The sequence below is a fragment of the Anabrus simplex genome, chromosome 2, assembly GCF_040414725.1.
Source record: "Anabrus simplex isolate iqAnaSimp1 chromosome 2, ASM4041472v1, whole genome shotgun sequence".
NCBI lineage: Eukaryota > Metazoa > Arthropoda > Insecta > Orthoptera > Tettigoniidae > Anabrus > Anabrus simplex.
In genome coordinates, this window is record NC_090266.1 from 1,143,800,571 (window position 1) to 1,143,823,224 (window position 22,654).

Genomic DNA, 22,654 nt, shown 5'->3' on the forward strand with positions numbered 1-22,654 from the left:
CAGTTCCTCATCAGCTTTACCTTCGTCAACTTGGTGCTCGAGGTGAGTTTCTATTTAAGAAAGGAATTCCTCCTTGTCTCCGCTTCCGTCACTATAATACGCAATTTATTTTCTTCTTTTAGGCCCGTCTTGGTTCGAGATCTTTCTAGATCCACCAAAATCCTTATGAACATATTGTGTTTCACGAAATCTCGCCCATCAATCTACAATTCTCAAAATTATGCATATCTATGGATACAGTTATCAAAATATAAGATCAATATTATACGACACATGTACGAGTATAATTTCATTTACTGTATCGACACAAGATATTAGTCACTATACTCTAAATACTATCAAGGCAAACTCGAACACTCTACACAAGTCATTAACATACATTCTACGAGGAACTGTTTTAATAAAAAATTGGTGCTGTAAACTGATTTTCCCTCACGTATAACTACTTTTAATATTCTAATCATCCAATTTTATTGTATGTTAAATGTAATAAAAAATGTTTACAATTCGTTATGGCCAAGTGAATGCCTTTAATGTCCAATTAAGATATATTTTATGAAGAATTTTTTAGAAAAACTCAATACCGTAATCAACTTTTATAACATCTACAAGCAATTTGACAAAGTCATCTACTATTTTTATATTCAAAAGATTGCATAATATTTATGACTTGTATTGTACCTCAAAGGCATTATTCTAGTCTTTGTATTTTAAATATACTAGTTTCATGGTGTACACCCAATAAAAAAAAACTTAGTTTATAAACAAGTTGTACATACATAAAAAAATTTAAAATTATGTTAGTGTAGTTTTCAGAATGCCTTGTAACAATTTTCTTAGGCTGATGATGGCAAGTATAGTTGCCGAAACCGGTCCCAATAATGAGAACAACTAAATATGTGACGTATTAATAACTTCACAACTTTGTAGTATTTAATAGGTGGAATCACTTACCCAAATTTCTTAATGTAAATCTTGATTCAATATGGACCAAAAATGAAATTTTTGACATTAAACAGGATAGTATACCATTACGTGAGCTTAAGAATCTAAATATGAGAGTTGAGCAAGGATATAAACTTTATTAAAAAGTGCATCATAAATAATTTGACTGCAAATTAAAAAAAAAAAAAACATATTCTACTGCATCTGAAAAAAGTACACCAAAAAATGAAACTTTTTCTTCAAAATGAACTAAAATTTTTACATAGGAAATATCATTTTTAAATAATGGTCTTTATGAAACCCATCTTGAAGTCACTACGTTGTTAAGTGCACAATGGGACAATTTTCAAGATAAAATTCACAGCTAGTTGACTGCTATAAAAATAAGGCACTTTAGACCATAAATTCTAAGTTTTGTCCAATAAATCCAATGCAGACAACAGCCCAGCTAGAAAGGCTATCTTACATAACACACATGCTCATCATTTATCCCAATTCTACCCACCTTTTATCAATTTTTCCAACACTGACTTCGATGAAGAAGAAATTGCTATCTTAAGAATAATTTATAGACGATATGTTTATTATTACGGACCAACGCACTACTGACGCATCTACCACCCTAGCAGACCTTAATAATATCGATCCAGACATCAAGTTCACAATAGAATCTGAAGTTAATAAGGTCCTTAATTTTTAGATTTAACCATTACTAGACTTCCATTTTCTTTTAAATACAAAATTTATAGAAAACCACTATTACCATTAAACAAGACTCCGTACACCCCCATTACTATAAGCATGCTACCTATAATAGTTTGATACACCATGCCTTTAACGTTCCCATGTCAAAATCAGCACTATATGTAGCACTGCACTCCACAATGGCTACAACCATAGTTTTATAGAACTTATAATACATAAGTTTAAGCACCGACCGAAATCCAATTTACAAGAAGAAACAACTAGATCAAAAACTTATTCAACCTTTACATTTAATCCTGACATTTATGGAATAACAAACATATTTAAGAAGAAAAATATCAATACCGCTAAAGAACCATATTTCATAAATCTAGCTTAGTTAATGTTCCTAACCCTTTCGACAAATCAGGTGTATACAGATTTCACTGTAACAACTGTGCCAGCACATATATTGGACAAACAGAAAGATCCTTTGAGATCAGATACAATGAGCATGTCAATGCTATTAAAAACAGGAGATTTTCAACAATAGGGCAGCATATAAATGACTACAAACATAGCTTTCACAATGTTAATCACGATATAGATATCATCGATATAATAAACAAAAACCCTTTACTTGACTTAATGGAGCAATGTTTCATTTTACTAGATCAATATTATAACCCTAACTACAATCTTAACAACTTGTCCGAAACCTACAATTTTATTTGATACACATATTTCTGTATTGAATAATCTAAAAATACCAAAAGATCAAACAGTATACAAAATAATACATAACACGCTAGCCTATTACCCCCACCGTATTCCACGCCCTCCCGACCAATGCCCTCCAGCTACCGCCACCACCCCTTCCCTTACTTAACACGCTCTGCCTCTCTGCTAGGGCTTGTGATCTGTTGTCTGTCATTTCACAAGGCGGTTCTTCATCAGCTTTACCTTCGTCAACTTGTTGCCAGAGGTGAGTTTCTATTTAAAAAAGGAATTTCTCCTTGTCTCCACTTCTGTCACGATAATACGCAATTCATTTTCTTCTTTTAGATCTGTCTTCGTTCGAGATCTTTCTAGATCCACCAAAATCCTTATGAACATATTGTTTTTCAAGAAATCTCGGCCATCAATCTACAATTCTCAAATTTATGCAAATTTATGGATACAGCTATCAAAATATAAGATCAATATTACGTGACACATTAGTCAGTATACTCTAAAATACTATCAAGGCAAACTCGAACATTCTACACAGGTCATTAACATATATTCTACGAGGAACTGTTTTTACCAAAAATTGGTGCTGTAATCTGATTTTCCCTCATATATAACGACTTAATATTCTAATCAGCCAATTTTATTGTATAAAAAATGTTTACAATTCAATAAGGCCAATTGAATGCCTTTAATGTCTAATTAAGATATATTTTATGAAGAAAACTCAATACTGCAATCATCTTTTATAACATCTACAAGCAATTTGACGTCATTTACTATAATATTTATGACTTGTATTGTATCTTGTAGGAATTATTTTAGTCTTTGTATTTTAAATATACACGTTTTATGGTGTACACCCAATACAAAAACTTGTTTGAGAAGTTGTACAAACATAAATTTCTAAAATTATGTAGTGTAGTTTTCCGAATGCCTTGTAACAATTTCCTTTTTTTTTTTTTTGCCAGTGGCTTTACGTCGCACTGACAGAGATTGGCGACGGTGGGATGGGAAAGGTCCAGAAATTGGAAGGAAGCGGCCGTGGCCTTAATTAAAGTACAGTAATTTGCCTGGTGTGAAAATGGAAAACCACGGAAAACCATCTACAGGGCTGCCGACAGTGGGATTCAAACCCACTATCTCCCGGATGCAAGCTAACATTCGTGTGCCCCTAACCGCACCACCAACTCACCCGGTAACAAATTTTCTTAGGCTGATGATGGCAAGTATAGTTGCCGAAACCGGTCCCAATAATGAGATCAAATAAATGTGACGTATTAATAACTTCACAACTTTGTAGTACTGAATAGATGAAACCACTTACCCATATTTCTTAATGTAAATCTTGATTCAATACGGACCAAAAATGAAATTTTTGACATAAAAAAATGACTCATTTCTATCAAAATAATGTTTGGCACAACAACTCTCTGAAGTGTCACACACATTCTACACCCCACAAACTGGATGCTCTGATGATGAGGGATGTATTTTAAGAAGAACTGAATAACTACCCATCTGCAAACTGTTGGCCCTTTCTCTGCATAACTGTTGATAACTTGGGCTGGTTGTTTTCAATTAGAGAATGTTTTGGTAGTAAAAGTTTTTGTGCATATTGTTGTACTGCACCAGCACGGTAACAACTTCTGTGTGCAACTAATTGTTGGTGCCAAATTTTCTACTCTTATCTTTGCAATTACTGACTGCAATTCTGTTTTCTTTTGTTTTGTTTTAGTTTTTACGCTTTTTCCCTAATATCTTGATGAAATATGTTTCCTTCTGACTCCTCCTCCTTTTCTTCTTATTCTTTTTCAACCACTATTCCCACACCTGTGGAGTCAGGTGAGAACTGTATTGCACATGTGGATTAAGCCCTGTTCTACTGCCAGATGCCAACCCTATATGGAGGGACGTAATCACTATTGCGTGTTTCTGCGGTGGTTGTTAGTGTGGTGTGTTGTCTGATTATGAAGAGGAAAGTGTTGAGACAAACACAAATACCCAGTCCCCTAGCCAAAAGAACGAATTGGATGCGGTTAAAATCCCCGAACCAGCCGGTAATCGATCCCGGGGCTCCCTGAACCGAAGGCATCAACGCTGACCATTCAGCCAAAGAGACGGACATGTTTCCAATTGACTAACGTTCAAATTCTAGACCTACAGTCGAAAGCCTCCCTCGGTAACAAAGTGCAGTTCTGGCTTCTTGCCAGCATTCATGACAGGCAAAAATCATCAAAGCTACATGTGCACATGAAAGATGCAGTTTCTCTACCTCGTGGTAGAATAGGAAGACTATTGCTACATGTGTGAACTGTTGAAAGTACATTTGCAAAGAGGATACAACAACATACTGTAGTGTGCACTTCTGACAGATGAGTACGACAGCCAGTGAAGGATTAGAAGAACTCTATGAATCCCTTTTATACTTTAAAACTAAGGAGGAATGTAATCAATCAGCCCTGATGGGACTAAGGCTAATAAGCGACTGCTTCTCAGCTCGAAGGCCTGTAGACTACAAGGCAACGCATGGCCAGTGCATTGAATCCTCTTGCCCATTAGTCTTGACTTTCTAAACTGGGGCTGCCAACTCACCATCAGATACCTCCTCAATTGTAATTCATGTAGGATGAGTAGACCTCAAACAAGCCCTCAGATCAAGGTAAAAAATCCCTGACCTACCTGGGAATTGAACTCAGGACCTCCGTGTGAGAGGTATGCATGATACCCCTACACCATGGGGCCGGTTGAAGGGATACGATACCTAAGTGAATATAGGATCCAGCTATGGGAACCAGATATGTGGACAGAGGAATATATAAGTTAGGTCAAGAAAAAGTGAGTCCGCACATTGGTGTGCTTTTTTATTATGTTACATTGTTATACATGATATAATAAGTGTTCAACAGACTGAAAAACTTTGAAGATATATTAATTAAGGATTAATTACAGCCATGGCCACATCCTTCACTGTTCCATCATCGCCAAAAATCTACCCAAGTTAGTACAACATTAAATCGCTTGCAAGAAAAAAAAAGTACCAGCTGTGATAGTAAGCAAGTAAACAGTGATTCCACAGATGGAAATAAAAAGCTAAAAATGCAGAAGGCTAAAATTCACCTAAAATATTGATGACTGATTGAAATGAACTTTGTAAATACTTCAAGTTTAACCAAAGAAGATGACAATGATGACAATAATAATAATAATAATAATAATAATAATAATAATAATAATAATAATAATAATAATAATAATAACCAAAATAATGGTATGTTGACAAGATAATACAACTTATTACTATCAGTGTCAAAATTACTGATAAAGAGGGTCAGGTTACATACTGTTATTACTTAAGTTACTAAAGTGACTGGTTAGATTCTGGTTTACTAGAAAGCACTGTTAAAGACAAGGTTAGATTAGAGTTCAAGTATGAGCAACCTATGGATCACGCAGGGAATATTGCCATTTTGTTGGCAGCCTTACAGTGATCCATGCCGTAGAATATCTGAGTGGAGGGGAGGAGGAGGGGAGGCGGTGTGTGACAGCAGTGTTGTTACTGTGTGTTGACCACCCCTGAAACATTGTTAATTGTCTTGTAAAATGTGTAAGGATGAGGCAAGAAATACACTGCGGAAGAAAATATCCAACCACCAAGAAGGGGTTGCGTTAGATTAACGAACGTTGGTAGGCGTGTTTATACATCTGAAAGATGGTGATTATTCAAATTTCCCGCAAATCGCATTAGTGTGGCGCTAGTAGCAGCCCCATGACGTTGTGCATCAGGTTTGCTTTAAATACGGGCTGTACTGTCCGAGAGTGCTAGTTACCTGTGAGATTGGACAGAGTGCCTGTGAGTGGGTGAAGAATGCCTTTACGATGATGAAGAGGCCAGTATCAACAGCTTACTGCGGTTGAACGAGGCCGTATAATAGGGATACATGAAGGTGGATTTTCCTTCCGCGCTATTGCAGAAAGACTTGGCAGGAATGTCTCCAATATGCATGCGTGCTGGCAGCAATGATCATGAGAAGGTATGCTCACAAAAAGACTGGGCTCCAGACGTCCCCGTGGCACCACCGAGAGGGAGGACCGCCGCATTCGGCATATGGCTGTGGTGCAGCGGACTGCGTCTGCAGCAGCAATTTGAGCGGCAGTTGGAACCACAGTGACGCAACGAACTGTTTGATATCAGAATCTTGAAGGAGAGTTCAGAGCCAGACATCCTGCGGTATGCATTCCACTTACCCCAAACCACCGCCATCTGCGACTTCAGTGGTGTCATTATAAGTTAAGAACTTCATTTTCCCATATTGAACTGAGATTCACAATTAGAATTAAAAAAAGTTCAACCTATTCAATACAAAATGTGTTGTACAAGGTTTTCACAACATATTATTTATTATTACTAGTACCGGTTTCGACGCTTAATGGCGTCATCATCACCTAGAAATCACAAAGTGGGCAGAGTACATGTCATAAAAGTTGTATAGATAATGCATACATTGCAAAATACAAATGATAGGCTGTTTTCTCATTAAAAGCTAGAAGAATGATGTGTAAAATATGGTGATATAACACATAGAGGCGTTATAGTCTAATGAGGCAGGTGCGTATTGTACAATAAAAATTGGTCTGATGAATGAGGATAAAAGTCTTCATATGATAATAAAACGATGTAGTAAAATTGTCCACTCTTCTATTGTTGTTCAATGGAGACATATATAAGTCCAGGTCCAGTGTTGTATGTGGTTGGCAAGACCATCAAATATTTGTCTAAGGCCGGGACACCTGACGTTGAGAGGATGAATAAGGTTGATTTTTAAGGTTGTCTCAGCTCAACATGGGTGGTGAAGCTTAAAAGGAAGAAAAAACTAAGTTAATGAAATGGATAGCTAAAAATGGGATCGCGGCCAAATATGATAGGATATGAGACTCACCTTGTTTAGCGTGCTGGTTGTATGTTGTGAGAAGAGTTGTGGACGAGTGAGATGGGTGTGAGTAAGTTGAGTGAGTGTGAAGGTAGGGTGGGTCGAAACCGGTACTAGTAATAATAAATAATATGTTGTGAACACCTTGTACAACACATTTTGTATTGAATAGGTTGAACCTTTTTTAATTCTAATTCAGTGGTGTCAAGCGAGAGTTCATTGGAAGGCTGGAGTAGAGGTCCTTTGTGTTTTCCAATGAAAGCCAGTTCTGCCTTGGAGCCAGTGATGGCCGTGTGTTGGTTAGGAGGAGGCCAGGTGAGCGCCTGCATTCCACCTGTCTGCGGCGTTGACACACTGGACCTACACCAGGAGTTCTGGTCTGGGGAGCAATTTCCTATGATAGCAGGAGCACTCTCGTGGTTATCCCACGCACCCTGACTGCAGATGTGTACATCTGTCTGGTGATTTGACCTGTTGTGCTGCCATTCATAAACAGCATCCCCAGGGGTGTTTCCCGACAGGATAGTATACGCCCTCATGCCGCTGTTGTAACCCGATGTGCTCTACAGTGCGTACACATGTTGCCTTGGCCTGCTCGATCCCCTGATCTGTCCCCAATCGAGCACATATGGGACATCATTGGACGACAATCCCAGCGTCATCCATAACCAGCATTAACCGTCCCTGTATTGACCGACCAAGTGCAATAGGCTTGGAACTCCATCCCACAAGCTCATATCCAGCACCAGTATGACACAATGCATGCATGTTTGCATGCCTGCATTCAACAGTCAGGCGATTACACTGGTTATTAATGAACCAGTATGGCACATTTGCGATGGTCTTTCGAGTTGATACCATATAAATATAGTAAATACTAACTCTTAAGAGAATTTGTATGACTGGTCCACATTTCAGTAGTCTTGAACCTTTAATCAATTAAATATGTTACCTTGACAAATATATTTCCAAAATTTCCGTATTCTACATTCCTTATTTCATGGTGTTTGGAATTTTTTTCCTACCATTGTATTGCAGTTTTGACTGCAATTAGTCGATAACAGTGTTCGAGTATTATGAAATAAAATCTAGGCCTACTAATTTATTTTCATAAGTCAGTATTTTCCTATCTGTCTGTGTTTAATTAGAAGGCTTATTTTGTGAAAATCTAAGATAAGAGAATTTAATTAAATAATCAGCTGACACAAATATGAAAAACATAATAACATGGTTCAATAATAATGATAAATGAATTACACAAAACAATGGCTTCATAAATGACAGGAAAAGAAAACCTCACTCTTTCCTACACTATCTTCCCAAAGTTCAGAACTACCGATCCACTACATGAGGCATGATCTCGAATCATAAATGGTACCTTGTAATCCTGCACAAATTCAATCAAGTCACACTGCAATGAAGTAGGGACAACATCAATGACCATGACTAAATCTACAACACCAAAACTTGGTTTAAACTCAAATCTAACCCTGTCATTTATAGTGCTTTCCAGTAAACCAGAATCTAACCAGTCACTATAAGTAATTTTAAAAGTGATTTACACTTAATTACATAATACAGTGGCACAAAGGTAACATCCTTGCCAGGCATTGAGACCAGACGTGCTAAATGCAAACAGTATAAAACAGTCACAATGCAACAAACCTATCATCTGCCAAGTCCACCAAGCCTCCAAAAACCAAACTTAGTACAAACAGAACCAGCAAGATTCAGAATGGTGTCACTTGAAATAGGAGGAAGCAGAAATAACTATACTGTCCAGTACCACACTAGGAAAAAAACCCTTGACAAAAATGGAAGAGGCTGCTTACAAAACCTGCATGTGCCATTTTTGGAACGGCAGAGTCATGATGACTGAAAATGACCATCAAGACCCCTGAGCCTGGCCTCTCTCTAGTAAGGTATCACAAAGTTTAGAGTAAATGGTTCTTCTTCTGAGGTAAAACCATTAATGAAGACTGAACATCGCATTTGTGTTTGTTCATTGGCATAGTTTTTCACTGGTGTTGCACCAAAATGTTTCACTGAAAATGAACTTCTACATGACACCTTAATAACACAGCCATTTGCGACTTGACCTGCCATTTGCAACATTTTGAGCGCCATAGTACCTTACCTAATTCAACCCCATATCATACTGTAAATTATATATTTTAAGGTTCATACTGCTTAGAAACAAGTTTCAGGATTTCGTCAAATATTTTATATGTTTAAATATGGCTTATGATGACCCCGAGTAGGGTTGAAACTAGTCCCATGTAATGTAAATAACATTGTAAATACAACTATGTATTGAATAGGTGGAAAACTCTCCTGTTTATAATTTATATGCTAATCATTCTAAGAAATGTGTATTATGTTGGCAATTGATTGCACGTAAAATATAATACATACTTCACTACAGATTGCCTTTCAGCATTCGGTCTGCAAGCCTCTGTGACCTAATTGCCTCTTCAATATCCTATCTCTAACTAGCTCTGTGGCCTTGTTTAGTTCCACACCTTTTATCATGAAATCATAAAAAAATGGGTATAGCTCTCACCACCTTGGTCTCCCTCTACTTCTCTTACTCTGCACTACTCTCCTATCCTCCTCCATTCGCCTCACATCACCCCACCATACAGTTGGTTTACATATACTTTTTTTTTTTTTGCTACGGGCTTTACGTCGCACCGACACAGATAGGTCTTATGGCGACGATGGGATGGGAAAGGTCTAGGAGTTGGAAGGAAGCGGCCGTGGCCTCAATTAAGGTACAGCCCCAGCATTTGCCTGGTGTGAAAATGGGAAACCACGGAAAACCATTTTCAGGGCTGCCGATAGTGGGATTCGAACCTACTATCTCCCGGATGCAAGCTCACAGCCGCGCGCCTCTACGCGCACAGCCAACTCGCCCGGTGGTTTACATATACTACTTTATCCACTGACTTAATTCCTAACTCAGCCTTTATCTATCATTTAATCTTTGTAATCTAATTTCCTTACTTACATCTTCACTCGTCAATCTGTCAGTTGACATAAATGTTGTCACCACTTAATCTGGAGAATGAAAACTACGAGTACCCTGCTGCGATTGTTCCCAACCGTTCCAGCAATTATTCTCGCTTATTTCATGCCTGTTACTTCATCTAACATATGAATAAGATATCCTGACCCCACCCAACTTTCACTCACTCATACACACACACTAAAGGATGAACTGAAGACAGGCTGATACAAAGAAAGCTGAAGTCTTTTTTTTTTTTTTTTCACTGACTGTAACTTTGACGAGCTCACTGAATTAAATGATCCACCTGTTCCAGTTTCCTACCTGGCATTCAATCTTCTTTAGGTTTTTTCCCTACTGACAATACTTTAGTCTTGGAAATGCCAATTTTCATATCATATCTGCAGCAAATTGTTTCAAGTTCTCAGATATAATAATAATAATAATAATAATAATAATAATAATAATAATAATAATAATAATAATAATAATAATAATAATAATAATATTGGCTTTACATCCCACTAATTTCTTTCACAGCTTTCAGTGACGCTAAAGTGCCATAATATAGTCCCGCAGGAGTTCTTTTAACGTGCCAGTAAATCTATCGACACTAAACTGAAGCATTAGGGCACCTCCAAATACCACTGGATTAAGCCAGGATTGAACCTGCCAAGAAGTTGGAGTCAGAAGGCCAGTGCCTTAACCATCTGAACCACTCAGCCTGGCACTCCAAGATGTTAGACAGCAGAATTTCTGCAGCCTATCATAAAGACGAAGTCGTCAGCATATGCCAAACTGCTTACTACATTTCTACCCAATTGAATCCTGCCCTGCCCTATCAATCAATCAATCAATTAATCAATCAATCAATCAATCAATCAATCAATCAATCAATCAATCAATCAATCAAAACAGTCTATCTTCATATTATTATCTTTTACACCTTTAGAAGCTCCGTTCAAGCTTATTCGTCTACTAATGTCATCTCCCCACTGACAGCTTGAACCATACCATGCAGTTAAGCATCTTGCCTCCTTACCCCTAAGTCTTCCAAGCACAAAGTTCGCAACATTTTCAATAAAATTATGCTTTCGTTTGGATCTTTTCCAGTCCTCATATCAAGTAGTCCTGATGTTGGTTCTATACACATGAACCATACTCTAATTCAGGGGTCTTACTACAAACATATATGCCCTCTCCTGTACAACCTTACTATAACCCCTAAATACTCTCATAACCATGTGAAGAGATCTGTAATCTTTCTCAACAATCTTGTTAATATGATTTCCACAAGGAAGATCTTTCCTTATATTAACACATAGATACTTATTATCGGCACACTTTACCTTGGTGCATTTACACCCTAGTGCTGAATCGGTCGACCTCGGCAATCTTCGAGATTCGTACTGACAACCTTTGAAACACAAACTATGAATCGCTTAAGCATCGTTGTGCGACATCTGGCGTACACTTTCCGTACTAGTACTGTTGTTGTTTACACAGCAAAGCCAAACTATAGAATTCATGCTAGGAACAAGATTCGCATCGAGAAATGTTATATAATGCGTATGTGACATAGTTGTTTGCTTAAGATAATAACGGTTTTGAAACTTCATATCGATCGATCATATACTTGATTCAATTCAGATTTCATTTTCATTCAGTTGGCAGCACCATCGGAACTGGGACAGCTCCCTCCTTACTCCTCACCCCCGTACATAAATTCACCAAGATAAAGTGTGCCGATAATCCAGTGTTCACCATGAGTATTATCACCCCATCAACATAAGAATTAAAACTGAGAGGACTTTTCCTCTTGATGAAATTTACAATCTGACTTTTCATCCCCTTTACCATCATACCATTATCTGCTGTCCACATTGTATAGGTCTCCCTGCAGTCACTCACAATCCTGCATACCCTATACAGCATAACATCATCCACAAATAGCCTTATATGGGATTCCACTTCTTTACTCATATCATTTACAAACATTATAAAACATAAAGGCCCAATAATACTGCTGTGTGGGACCCACTCTTAATCATTACAGGATAAGATAACGCTTCACCTACTCTAAATCTCTGAGTACTATTTTCTAGAAATGTACCATTCAACCACTAATTTGTCTAGTCCAATAGCCCTTATTTTCGTCAGTAACCTCCTACGATCTTCCCTATCAAAAGCCTTGGATAGGTCAATAGCAATACAGATCATTTGACCTCTTAAATCTAAAATATCTCCTATATCTTTCTGGAAACCTACAAGTTGAGCTTCACTGGAATAACCTTCCCAAAATCCCAAACTGCCTTCTATCAAACTAGTTAGTAATTTTGCAAACGTGTAATATATTCTGAAAGAATGCTTTCCCAGAGCTTACCAACAACACAGGTCAAGCCGACTGCCCTGTAATTATCCGCTTCATGTTTGTCACTCTTTCCCTTGTACACTGGAGCTACTCCTTCATGCAAACAGTAAACAAGTAAGTATTTCTGATATGGCTCTATATATCAACCCATAGCCTTTAATATATCCCCAGAATTCCTATCAACCCCAATTGTCTTTCTAGCTTTCAACTGCCGGGCTGAGTGGCTCAGATGGTTAAGGCGCTGGCCTTCTAACCCCAACTTGGCAGGTTCAATCCTGGCTCAGTCCGGTGGTATTTGAAGGTGCTCAAATACGACAGCCTCGTGTCTGTAGATTTACTGGCATGTAAAAGAACTCCTGCGGGACTAAATTCTGGCATGTCGGCGTCTCTGAAGACCGTAAAACTAGTTAGTGGGACGTAAAGCAAATAACATTATTATTATTATTATTATTATTATTATTAACTTTCAACTGTTATATTTCTTTTGTAGCCTAAATCTCTCTATTTCCATAGGTAAATTTCAAAGTTTGCCAGTATTAGTCACCTTCTCTATCAAAATACCTTTACATATCCTAGAAGTGAAACTTCCACAGTGTGTAGAATTATTTCTTTTTCCGGGCAACCTGGAAAAAAATTAATAAAAATACCTTTAATTATTGCTGGCTGAATACTTCTACCGTATTTAAGTCCTCACATATCACACTCCCCTTGTTTATTAATGATCCCTGGAATGTCCTTCCTGGAACTTGTTTCTACTTTAAAACATCTATAGGCCCTACATATTCTTCCAATGCTCCCTAAAATTCATATGGCTGCCAATTATGTTTGCTATATTATCATGCTATACTAAGCTGACATTTTTGCTAAATTAAACTTCCTAGTAAGCTCGTTTATCTTACTCCCGTAACCATTCTTAACTCTATTTCTTTCTAATCTGTACCTCCTCCTGAATCTCTTTATTTCCCTGTCCTTTATCATTTTTTACCACTTTAAAAGTCCGGCTCCATGGCTAAAGGGTTAGCATGCTGTCCTTTGATCACGGGGGTCCCGGGTTTGATTCCCAGCAGGGTCGGGAATTTTAACCATAATTGGTTAATTTCCCTGGCACGGGGGTTGGGTGTATATGTCGTCTTCATCATCATTTCATCCTCAACACAACGCGCAGGTCGCCCACGTGTTCAATTCAAAAGACCTGCATCTGCCGAGCTGAACTTTTCTGACACTCCCGGCAGTAAAAGCCATATGCCATTTCATTTATTTTTTACCACATTAAAAGGTACATTCCTATTTCCATACTCCTCACCAATTCCTTTACACCTATCCCATAAGATGTTTACATTTCCATTGATCATAACTGCTTTATGAAATTTCCCCATTCCTCTCTTATCAACAATATACTGCCTAATAGTCCTACTTTTACAACATTCTATTCCATCAAATTTCTTTTTAAATATGACAAAGACAGCTTCATGATCACTTATACCATCTTCCTCTTCAATTTCCTACAGAGCTCATACGTTTTTATCAGCACCATGTCTAGTATATTTTTCCCTCTAGTTGGTCCCATCATTTTCTGATTTAGCTGTCCTTCCCATATTAATCTATTCACCACATGTTTGTCCTTTTTGTCTTTCACATTCCCTGCCCAGTAAATGATCAACGTATAACTTACTATGAACATGCTCCAACCCTCTGAAATGAAACTTCATTACTCCTATTCATCCAAACTAATTTCACTGGTGTTTTCTTACTTCTGTCCTTTAATGTAAGATTATAACATTGATCTTGGAAGCCTCACTACTGCATACGTTAGAAGTAGACTTAATGACTCTAAAGAGTAGAGTGAGGAGAAACAGGCATAGGTTTTTATGATAATTCTTACATGATATCACGTAAGGAACTCCCTTATTAAAGAAATTTAATCCACACCACTATCAGCATTCTGACGATCATAAGTGCATATGATACGTTCCAGGTGTGGGGGAAGAAAATAACAAATGTCGAATGTGCAACTGACACAAGTGAGCCTTTGTTTGCAATTAGACATCAGTCATTTCCTGCAACAGTAGAGATATCTATCATATTATTACATGCCACAGAGCAAGCAGTACCCGTACGTGTGAAATGTGCTCAAAATCGTCAACAAGATGTAATACGTAACCAACGTTTTGGCATAGGGGAAAATTAGTGCTTACCACCATACATAGCCTCCATTACAGTTGTCACTGCCTATTCAGTATTCCACGAACTCCGGTGGAGATGTAAATGAGCAAATATTTTACGAAACTTCAAGGAATTATCCTCGGCCTTTTAAAAGACAAAAACATACCGAACATCAATTTACGTAACACTCAGTATTACCCGCCATGTTTCTTTCACAGAAATACAACACAGATATGAAATACCGTACACTGAAAAATACATGTTACAATAAGATACCAAGGATGATCTTGCGGCACGGCAGGACGAATAGAAATGCATAGTGTGAAGACTTCTGCTAGTTGATATGTTCCTACACAACGTGGCGCTGGTATAGATAAAATGTCTCCGAATATGTGATTCTAAGTGAGATCTGGTGTGACAGAATTCGGATTTTATCGTTTAAATAAATGACTTAAAACCGTGTGTTAATTATTGTGATGTTTTAGGACTGTGTATTCTGTTTACTGACCGATGACTGTGTTTCATGTCCAATCTGTCTTTCGTTCAAATTAAGATAGAGTGTTCCTTGTTTTGAAAGTAATAAGTGAAAAATTCGTATGAAATATTTTGCATTTAGTAATGATTTAATGACATTACTTCTGAAATTGGTTCGTCAGTATCTTAACAAATATCTCAAACGTGTACGTGTCCATAGGGCTAAGAGATCTTTCATTAATTGACCCCGAAATCAAACTCAGTTGCAATTGTCAATTATAACCTCAAAAAACCCAAGTTCAACTGTTAGTGTACATGCTACGTAATATAAACATATTGTAACTCTGCAGGCACCCACATGATTGCCACGTACCGCTATGGCATACACATTTAATTCCTATATAACTACTTAAAAATATATTAACATGCTTAGCTTAATGAATCTTGCCAGCACTTCAGCCCATCAGTCAGTTAAAGACACGTTTGACATTTTCAGGGTATGTTTTGCGGTCGTACGAGCTTGCCTTTCTTTCCTTAATTTTTTTATTCGGAAATAAAATCGGCATCGTATCGTAATAGAAAATTAATTTTGGTACCAAGTCCTGAGCAATGTTTAGTACAGCACCCAAGTTCATGAGAAACAGTAATTGGAGGTAAACTATCCAGGCATTCTTGAAATATTTCTCCCCAAAATGCTTCTTGTACACTAAAATTTCTCAAAACATCTTCTACATGAGAAAACATAAATAATTAATTCGGTAGGTAAATGGGATAGTTGGGTGAGTTACTATATTCTGGTAGACTTGTTAGGACAGAAAACGGACTGCCTTTTGGCTCTTTTGTATTAAATAAAATGGCGTATGGATTTTAGTACCGGCAGTGTCCGTAAGGAAGGTGACTAGTATTTCTAAACTTCGATTTCTGGGTTCAGGAAACAGCGCAAAATAGTATATGTCAGCTACCGGTCACAATCCCCCGTGTGACCGTACAGCAGACTTTTAAAACACACGGTCTCTAAGCGTTGCTCTTGGCTATGTTTCTTGAAGAAGAGACCTGCTGTAATGGGAGAGCCTAGGTCACAAGCAAACTGTGACAGAGTAAGGTAGCAAGTAATTAACTTAAAGAAATAAAAAGTATATGTAGAGAGTAAACTCCACAGTTCACTGACTTCTATTTATGAATGTGATATTGTTGAAATTAATACTATTACTACACCAATTACGGCTGCGGAGTGAGAAAGATGTTTAACTGCATTCAATTAAATAAAGACATTTCTGAGAAGTACAATGGCAACAGGAAGTTAAAAATAATGGAGAGTCTTGCTACAGCTAAAGAACGAAAGGAGGATCTGACATAAGCATTAATGATAAGGTAAGCCAAGGTGTGTTTGGACTTATTGTATTTTAGTGTAAAATACTTAAATGTGTAAACATAGATGTATATTGTAGACTTATGTGATCCATGTTTGTATTTAAGCCATAATGTGACCCTTCCAATGTGCTCATCGTAAAAAATGATGACTGATATTGAACATTCATCGATACGCGGGTATATAGACGAGCAAGCAATTCTCCCCTCCTCTTTTATTTTAAACGAAAGGTGGATCTGACATAAGCATTAATGATAAGGTAAGCCAAGGTGTGTTTGGATTTATTGTACTTTAGTGTAAAATACTTGAATATGAAAACATAGATGTATATTGTAGACTTATGTGATCCATGTTTGTATTTGAACAATAATGTGACCCCTCCAACGAAGCTGCTGTCGCGACAAGATACGCACTGTGTACTGTTTGTAAAAATAAATATATTTAAACAGTAAAATATCATTACCATCATTATTGCCATTACTATCAGTGATTTTTGCCGTATCCACAACACAGAAAGAAGAAGGGATGTGGATTGCTGCTACATCTCAGAAAGGATTATGGATGTGTTATTTGCTGTCTACTCTATTATCGGTGATTGTTATCTGCTAAAAACTTTGCGGCTTGATTTTTCAACGTTAATATGAAAAAGTAAGTTTGATTTTTAATTATTATTATTATTATTATTATTATTATTATTATTATTATTATTATTATTATTATTATTATTATTATTTGATTTTTATCTTTCTTTATGGGTATTACCTTCAGCCGTATCCACAACATATTAAGGACTAGGGAGCTGTTTTGCTGCTACATCGGAGAAAGGACTAGAGAGGTGGTATGCTGTATTAATCGCAGAAAGGACTAGGTTTGCCGTATCTACATTCAACGCATACATTATTTAAAGGTATATTTTATCTTTTATTAATTAGGCGTTTTTAAAATCGATATATATTTTAAGTTTTTTAGAAAAATGGAAAGGATTAACAATCTAGGACGGATTTCAGGGGCAACAACAACAAGAAGACTAAGTGATATTCCTATTAATCAACAATTTAAACTTATCGCACTTCAGAGATTATCAACGAGATTTGGTGGTAGGATATTGTGCAACTGGGGGGACTTTAAAGGTATTTCTACCTTATAGATTTAATGCGTTAACAGAAACAGAAATGCAAATAATAAATCAAAGGAAAATTGCCTTAAAAACAACACATGTATTCATAGTTTTAATGATACTCAACACACTCATTTATTATCAGTTTTAATGTCATGGCATCTAATTGAGAGACTAATCGTACATGTTTTTCATCACGTATACTGATTGGTGTTATAAGAAATTCATTGAATATTTTAGATTCAATTTTTTTATGATCTTGCTATAATGTATTTGAAGCAAAAGTCACTTCTTTGCTAACTACGCATACTGCGCTTAAGCTAAATGCTACACTTACTTGTTCATTCATTCTTTTTAAAGATAATAATAAAATTCGCGAAACATTTTACATATCTTCGAAAATGAGAAAACTGTTATGTTCAGATAACATTTCAGAATGGTTTCGTGAACACATCGTTGACGAATTGTTTGCTAAATTTCAAAAGTTTGAAGAGGGTGCGAGCAATAAACAACTCGAAAGTATTTCTCATCTTAAGATTAATATCTGTAAATTTGATCCCTTAAATTCAGGTCGACAATATATCGAAATTCTGCAAGCCATTGTAGATAAGAAAGCTGTTATCAATATTCAGAATAAAGATGACTATTGCTTCCTATGGTGTATTGCAACGGCGTTAAACCAGCAACACACAATCCTTCAAGAACTTCACAGTTTAAAGATATGATTATTGAGTTGCAACAGACGTTAAAATTTGACGAAGTTTATTTTCCAATGGACTTAACAAACATTCCTGAATTTGAGAAAAGGCGTCCTAATTTTTCATTTTCTGTGTACGGTGTCAACAGAGAGAGTATTGTAGAACCACTTTATACAGCTTCTTCTCCAAAACAACACTATATTCGTCTTTTGCATGTTTGCGTTGAAAACACAAGCCACTACTGCCTTACAACAAACCTCTCAACCTTTTAATCTCTCAACTTTCATCGCACGATGAAAAAAGTATATATGTGACAGATGCTCGCAATACTTTACAACAGAAAGCATATTAGCTGCACACTTAGATGATTGTGCAACAGACCCAGCCGTAAAGCATGTCCTTGCAAATAGTGAAAATGCCGAAATTAAATTTGATAATTATTATCGTAAGGAACCTGTTCCGTTTACTGTTTATGCAGATTTCGAAAGTTTTACAGTTCCTTTTCATCATTGCCAACCAGACTTGACTGAACGATATACTGAGTATATACAGAAGCACACTCCGTTTTCTGTAACATACAAAATTGTTTGTTCATACGATTCATCTCTATTATTCTTAAAATGTATCGAGGAGAAAACTGTACTAAATGGTTAAATGAATTACAAGAGTCAGCACATCGCGTTCATTTTCTTATTTCACGACCAGTTCCAATTGAAATGACATTAGATGATATGATTTTGTATGATAAAACGGATGAATGTCAAATCTCTAAACAGCCAATTACATTCCCAGAGATTAAGGTTAGAGATCATTGCCAATTTAATGGGAAACATCGTGGACCTGCGCATCATTCATGCAACCTTTTATATCGTGTTCCTAAATTTATTCCTTGCTTTTCATAACTTGTCCGGCTACGACAGCACCTTCATTTTTCGTGAGTTTGCACAATTAAATTGCACAAAGTTCGCTGTAATTGCACAAAATCATGAGCGCTTCATTTCATTGAGTTATCGTGTAGGCGATATTAGCATTCGCTTTCTAGATTCCTATAATGTATGCACTTTTCACTTGATACACGTGTAAATGGACTTTCAAGCAACGACTTGAAATACTTTCATGAGTATTTTCCAGATCCTGAGCAATTTAAACTTTGTAAAAGGAAAGGCATTCTGCCCTATGACTATGTTCAAGGCTTTCTAATGTTAGAAGAAATAATATTACCTTCTCAGTCTGCACTTACAAAAGTATTAAGTGAATGTAGAACAACGTCACTATTGGTGACGCGATCTGAGACTGATACATGGCCTTTGGATTGTTATTTATTCTATTTGCATCTTGTTATTCTTATGTTTTTATGTGAAAATAAACACGGTTCTGCACAAAACTTTTTTGGTCCTCGAAAGGCGGAATTGTTCCGGAATTTGGTTAGAACTTAGAGTTTGGAGATATTTTAACGGTATATGGATAGTGTTATTTGCTATAGACTGTAAGCGTCAATATTTGCGAGTGCTTATTGATAAATCACTAATTCTTTCGTGATGCGAGTGTGCAATGCATCATCGAGAGACTGAATCATTGTGTGACGTCAGCCTGTGATACAATCATTTATCTCAGTGTAAATCAATAGAGTTCTCTGGATATAATCAACGACCTCTAGTGCGAACTGGACCCATTAACAAAGAGTACTATAGAACTATACGAGAAAACGTTTGAACGAGCCTACGCAGAGCCATCTGTGTCGGACATCCAAAGCTGTTGTATTAGCACTAAATAACTACGTGAGTTAATCTGGTGTATTCCTTGTTTCTCAGCACATCTTCCTTTCTACCATCAAGGCCCGCGTAACTAGAATAGCTATATTTGTTAATAATTTCTCTGTGAGCTCTAATCTTAACGATATAAGAGTAAGACAGAAACACTTACAGACAAGTATAGAGGAATACAACGAGATTCAGACACAATTAGAAGTTAATGACCTCAATGAACCTCATGATTTAGATCGAGAGAGATTTGAAAAATTCTATTTCCAGCTGCAGTCAAAGATGGAAACATTATTAGAGGTTAAACCGCCGTCATCTATTAGTGAAAGTAGTGATATAAGCCATAACAATAATAGTGATCTGAAATTGCCTGTCATTTCACTTCCTAAATTTAATGGGCCACTGCCAGAGTTCATGCATTTTCATGATACGTTTAAAAGTTTATTAATTGATAACGATGTCCTGACAGATATTCAGAGGTACCACTATTTACTGTCGTGCTTATCAGATGAGCCACATAAGTTGATAGAGAATTTACCAGTTACACAGAATAACTTCAAATTAGCATGGGAAGTGATCTGTAAACGATACAACAATCCTATGTTGAATCTGGATATGCAGGTTAGATAGTTGTTATCGTTGCCCTCTGCCACGAGTGATCATCCAAAGGAGCTGAGGGCTTTAATAAACCAAACGTGCAGTAATTTAAGCGCCATTGAAGTAATGAAGGTCCAAACCCCTTTATATGAAATTATAATGTCGCATTACATTTTAGTTCGAATCAGTGTTAGTCTTAGAAAACAATGGGAGGTCAAAACCTCAGGCCAACCATATCCTAGGTTGAAAGAACTAATGTCATTCCTTGAAAGTAGTTGTAAAACTTTAAAGCTAGTCAACACTAATAAACTAATGAATTAAAGACAATCCCAAGGAACCAGATTCAGCACTAGTAAGAAGGAAAGTGTAGGGCAAGCTTTTGTGACCGCATCACCAACATTTAACCTCTGTGACGCTCCTCATGTCTTATTCCAGTGCTGAAAATTTAGGTATATGGGAATTAATGAAAAATTGGAGTATGTAAATCGGCATAAGCTATGTTACAATTGCTTGAGGAGTGGTCATCAAACCAGCCACTGTTCCTCTCGAAACTGCAAAGCGTGCAACAAAAAGCATCATACATTACACAAGGAAACCGATAACATTTTCCAACAACAATCATATTGTTCTATAAAGGGAAAATACCACATCTGTGAAGTGTTGCTATCAACTACAATCATTAGGGTTACTGACAGCCAAGGTCGCAATCATGACTGTCGCACTCTTCTGGATAGCGCCTCACAGATGAATTTCATGTCGAAAAAGCTTGCTGATAAATTAGGATTAGCTCTCAGTCAACTCCACGTTCCTATTCAAGGAATTAGCAGCTCCAGAGCTATAGAATCATCACACATTTGTCAAATTCACATTTCATATAGGATGTATGATTACAGCCGCAATATTGTTTGTTCAGTTTTGCGTACAATTACTGGACAGCCTCCTTCTTCTCACATCGACTGAACAGATTGGCATTTACCTCCTGGCATTAGATTGGCAGATCCAAGATTCAACGAACGAGGAGAAATTGACCTACTGCTAGGAGCGAGCGTATTTCTTGAAGTTTTGCGTCCAGGCCAATTCACCCAAGAAGGACATCCGACCATCCAGAATACTGTATTTGGTTGGGTGCTGGCAGGTTGCATACCTACTACAAACATGAGACAGAAAAGTCTGCTGCCATAAGTTGTGTAGCAATTCATGACTCTCTTCATACCAAGATGGAACGTTTCTGGCAACAAGAAGAGTTTCAAGGTCCTCCACTCTCTCAGGAAGAGAAACTATGTGAAGAACATTTCATAAAACACACGACTCGAGACGAAACGGGAAGATATACGGTGAAATTGCCTTTACGAACCCAGCCAGAGGAACTTGGAGATTCCTTCAACAATGCCATGCGTTGTTTCAAAAATATGGAAAGGAGTCTGAAGCCCCAATCATCCATGAGGAAATCCTATGTTGAGTTCATGGATGAATATGCTGCATTAGGTCACATGGAACCCATTGAAGAAATTTGACCGAGTCAATCATCGTACTACATGCCTCATCACGCTGTTATCAAGGAAGATAGTACCACCACAAAACTTCGTGTAGTATTCAAAGCGTCAGCTAAATCTACTAATTACCTCTCATTAAATGATATTCTGATGGTGGGCCCAACAGTACAAGAAGACCTGTTGTCCATTGTTTTAAGATTTAGAATGCATAGATATGCTCTAACGGCACACATTGAGAAAATGTACAGAGGAATAAAGGTGCATCCAGAAGATCATGATCTGCAAAGAATAATTTGGAGAAGCACATATCAAGAAC

The 22,654-nt window shown here is 37.0% G+C and overlaps 1 protein-coding gene across 3 annotated transcripts in view; it reads right to left on the bottom strand.

Annotated features, from left to right (window-relative positions):
* Nucleotides 1-15,027, bottom strand: part of LOC136863353 (ras-related protein Rab-7L1) — a 138,760-nt gene extending 123,733 nt beyond the window's left edge. For all 3 annotated transcript variants that reach the window (XM_067139739.2, XM_067139740.2, XM_067139741.1), the window contains exon 1: nucleotides 14,863-15,027. In XM_067139739.2, the coding sequence (XP_066995840.1) occupies nucleotides 14,863-14,881 (19 nt within the window). In that variant the 5' untranslated portion in view covers nucleotides 14,882-15,027. The remainder of the gene's footprint in view (nucleotides 1-14,862) is intronic.
* Between the last annotated feature and the right edge of the window lie 7,627 nt (nucleotides 15,028-22,654).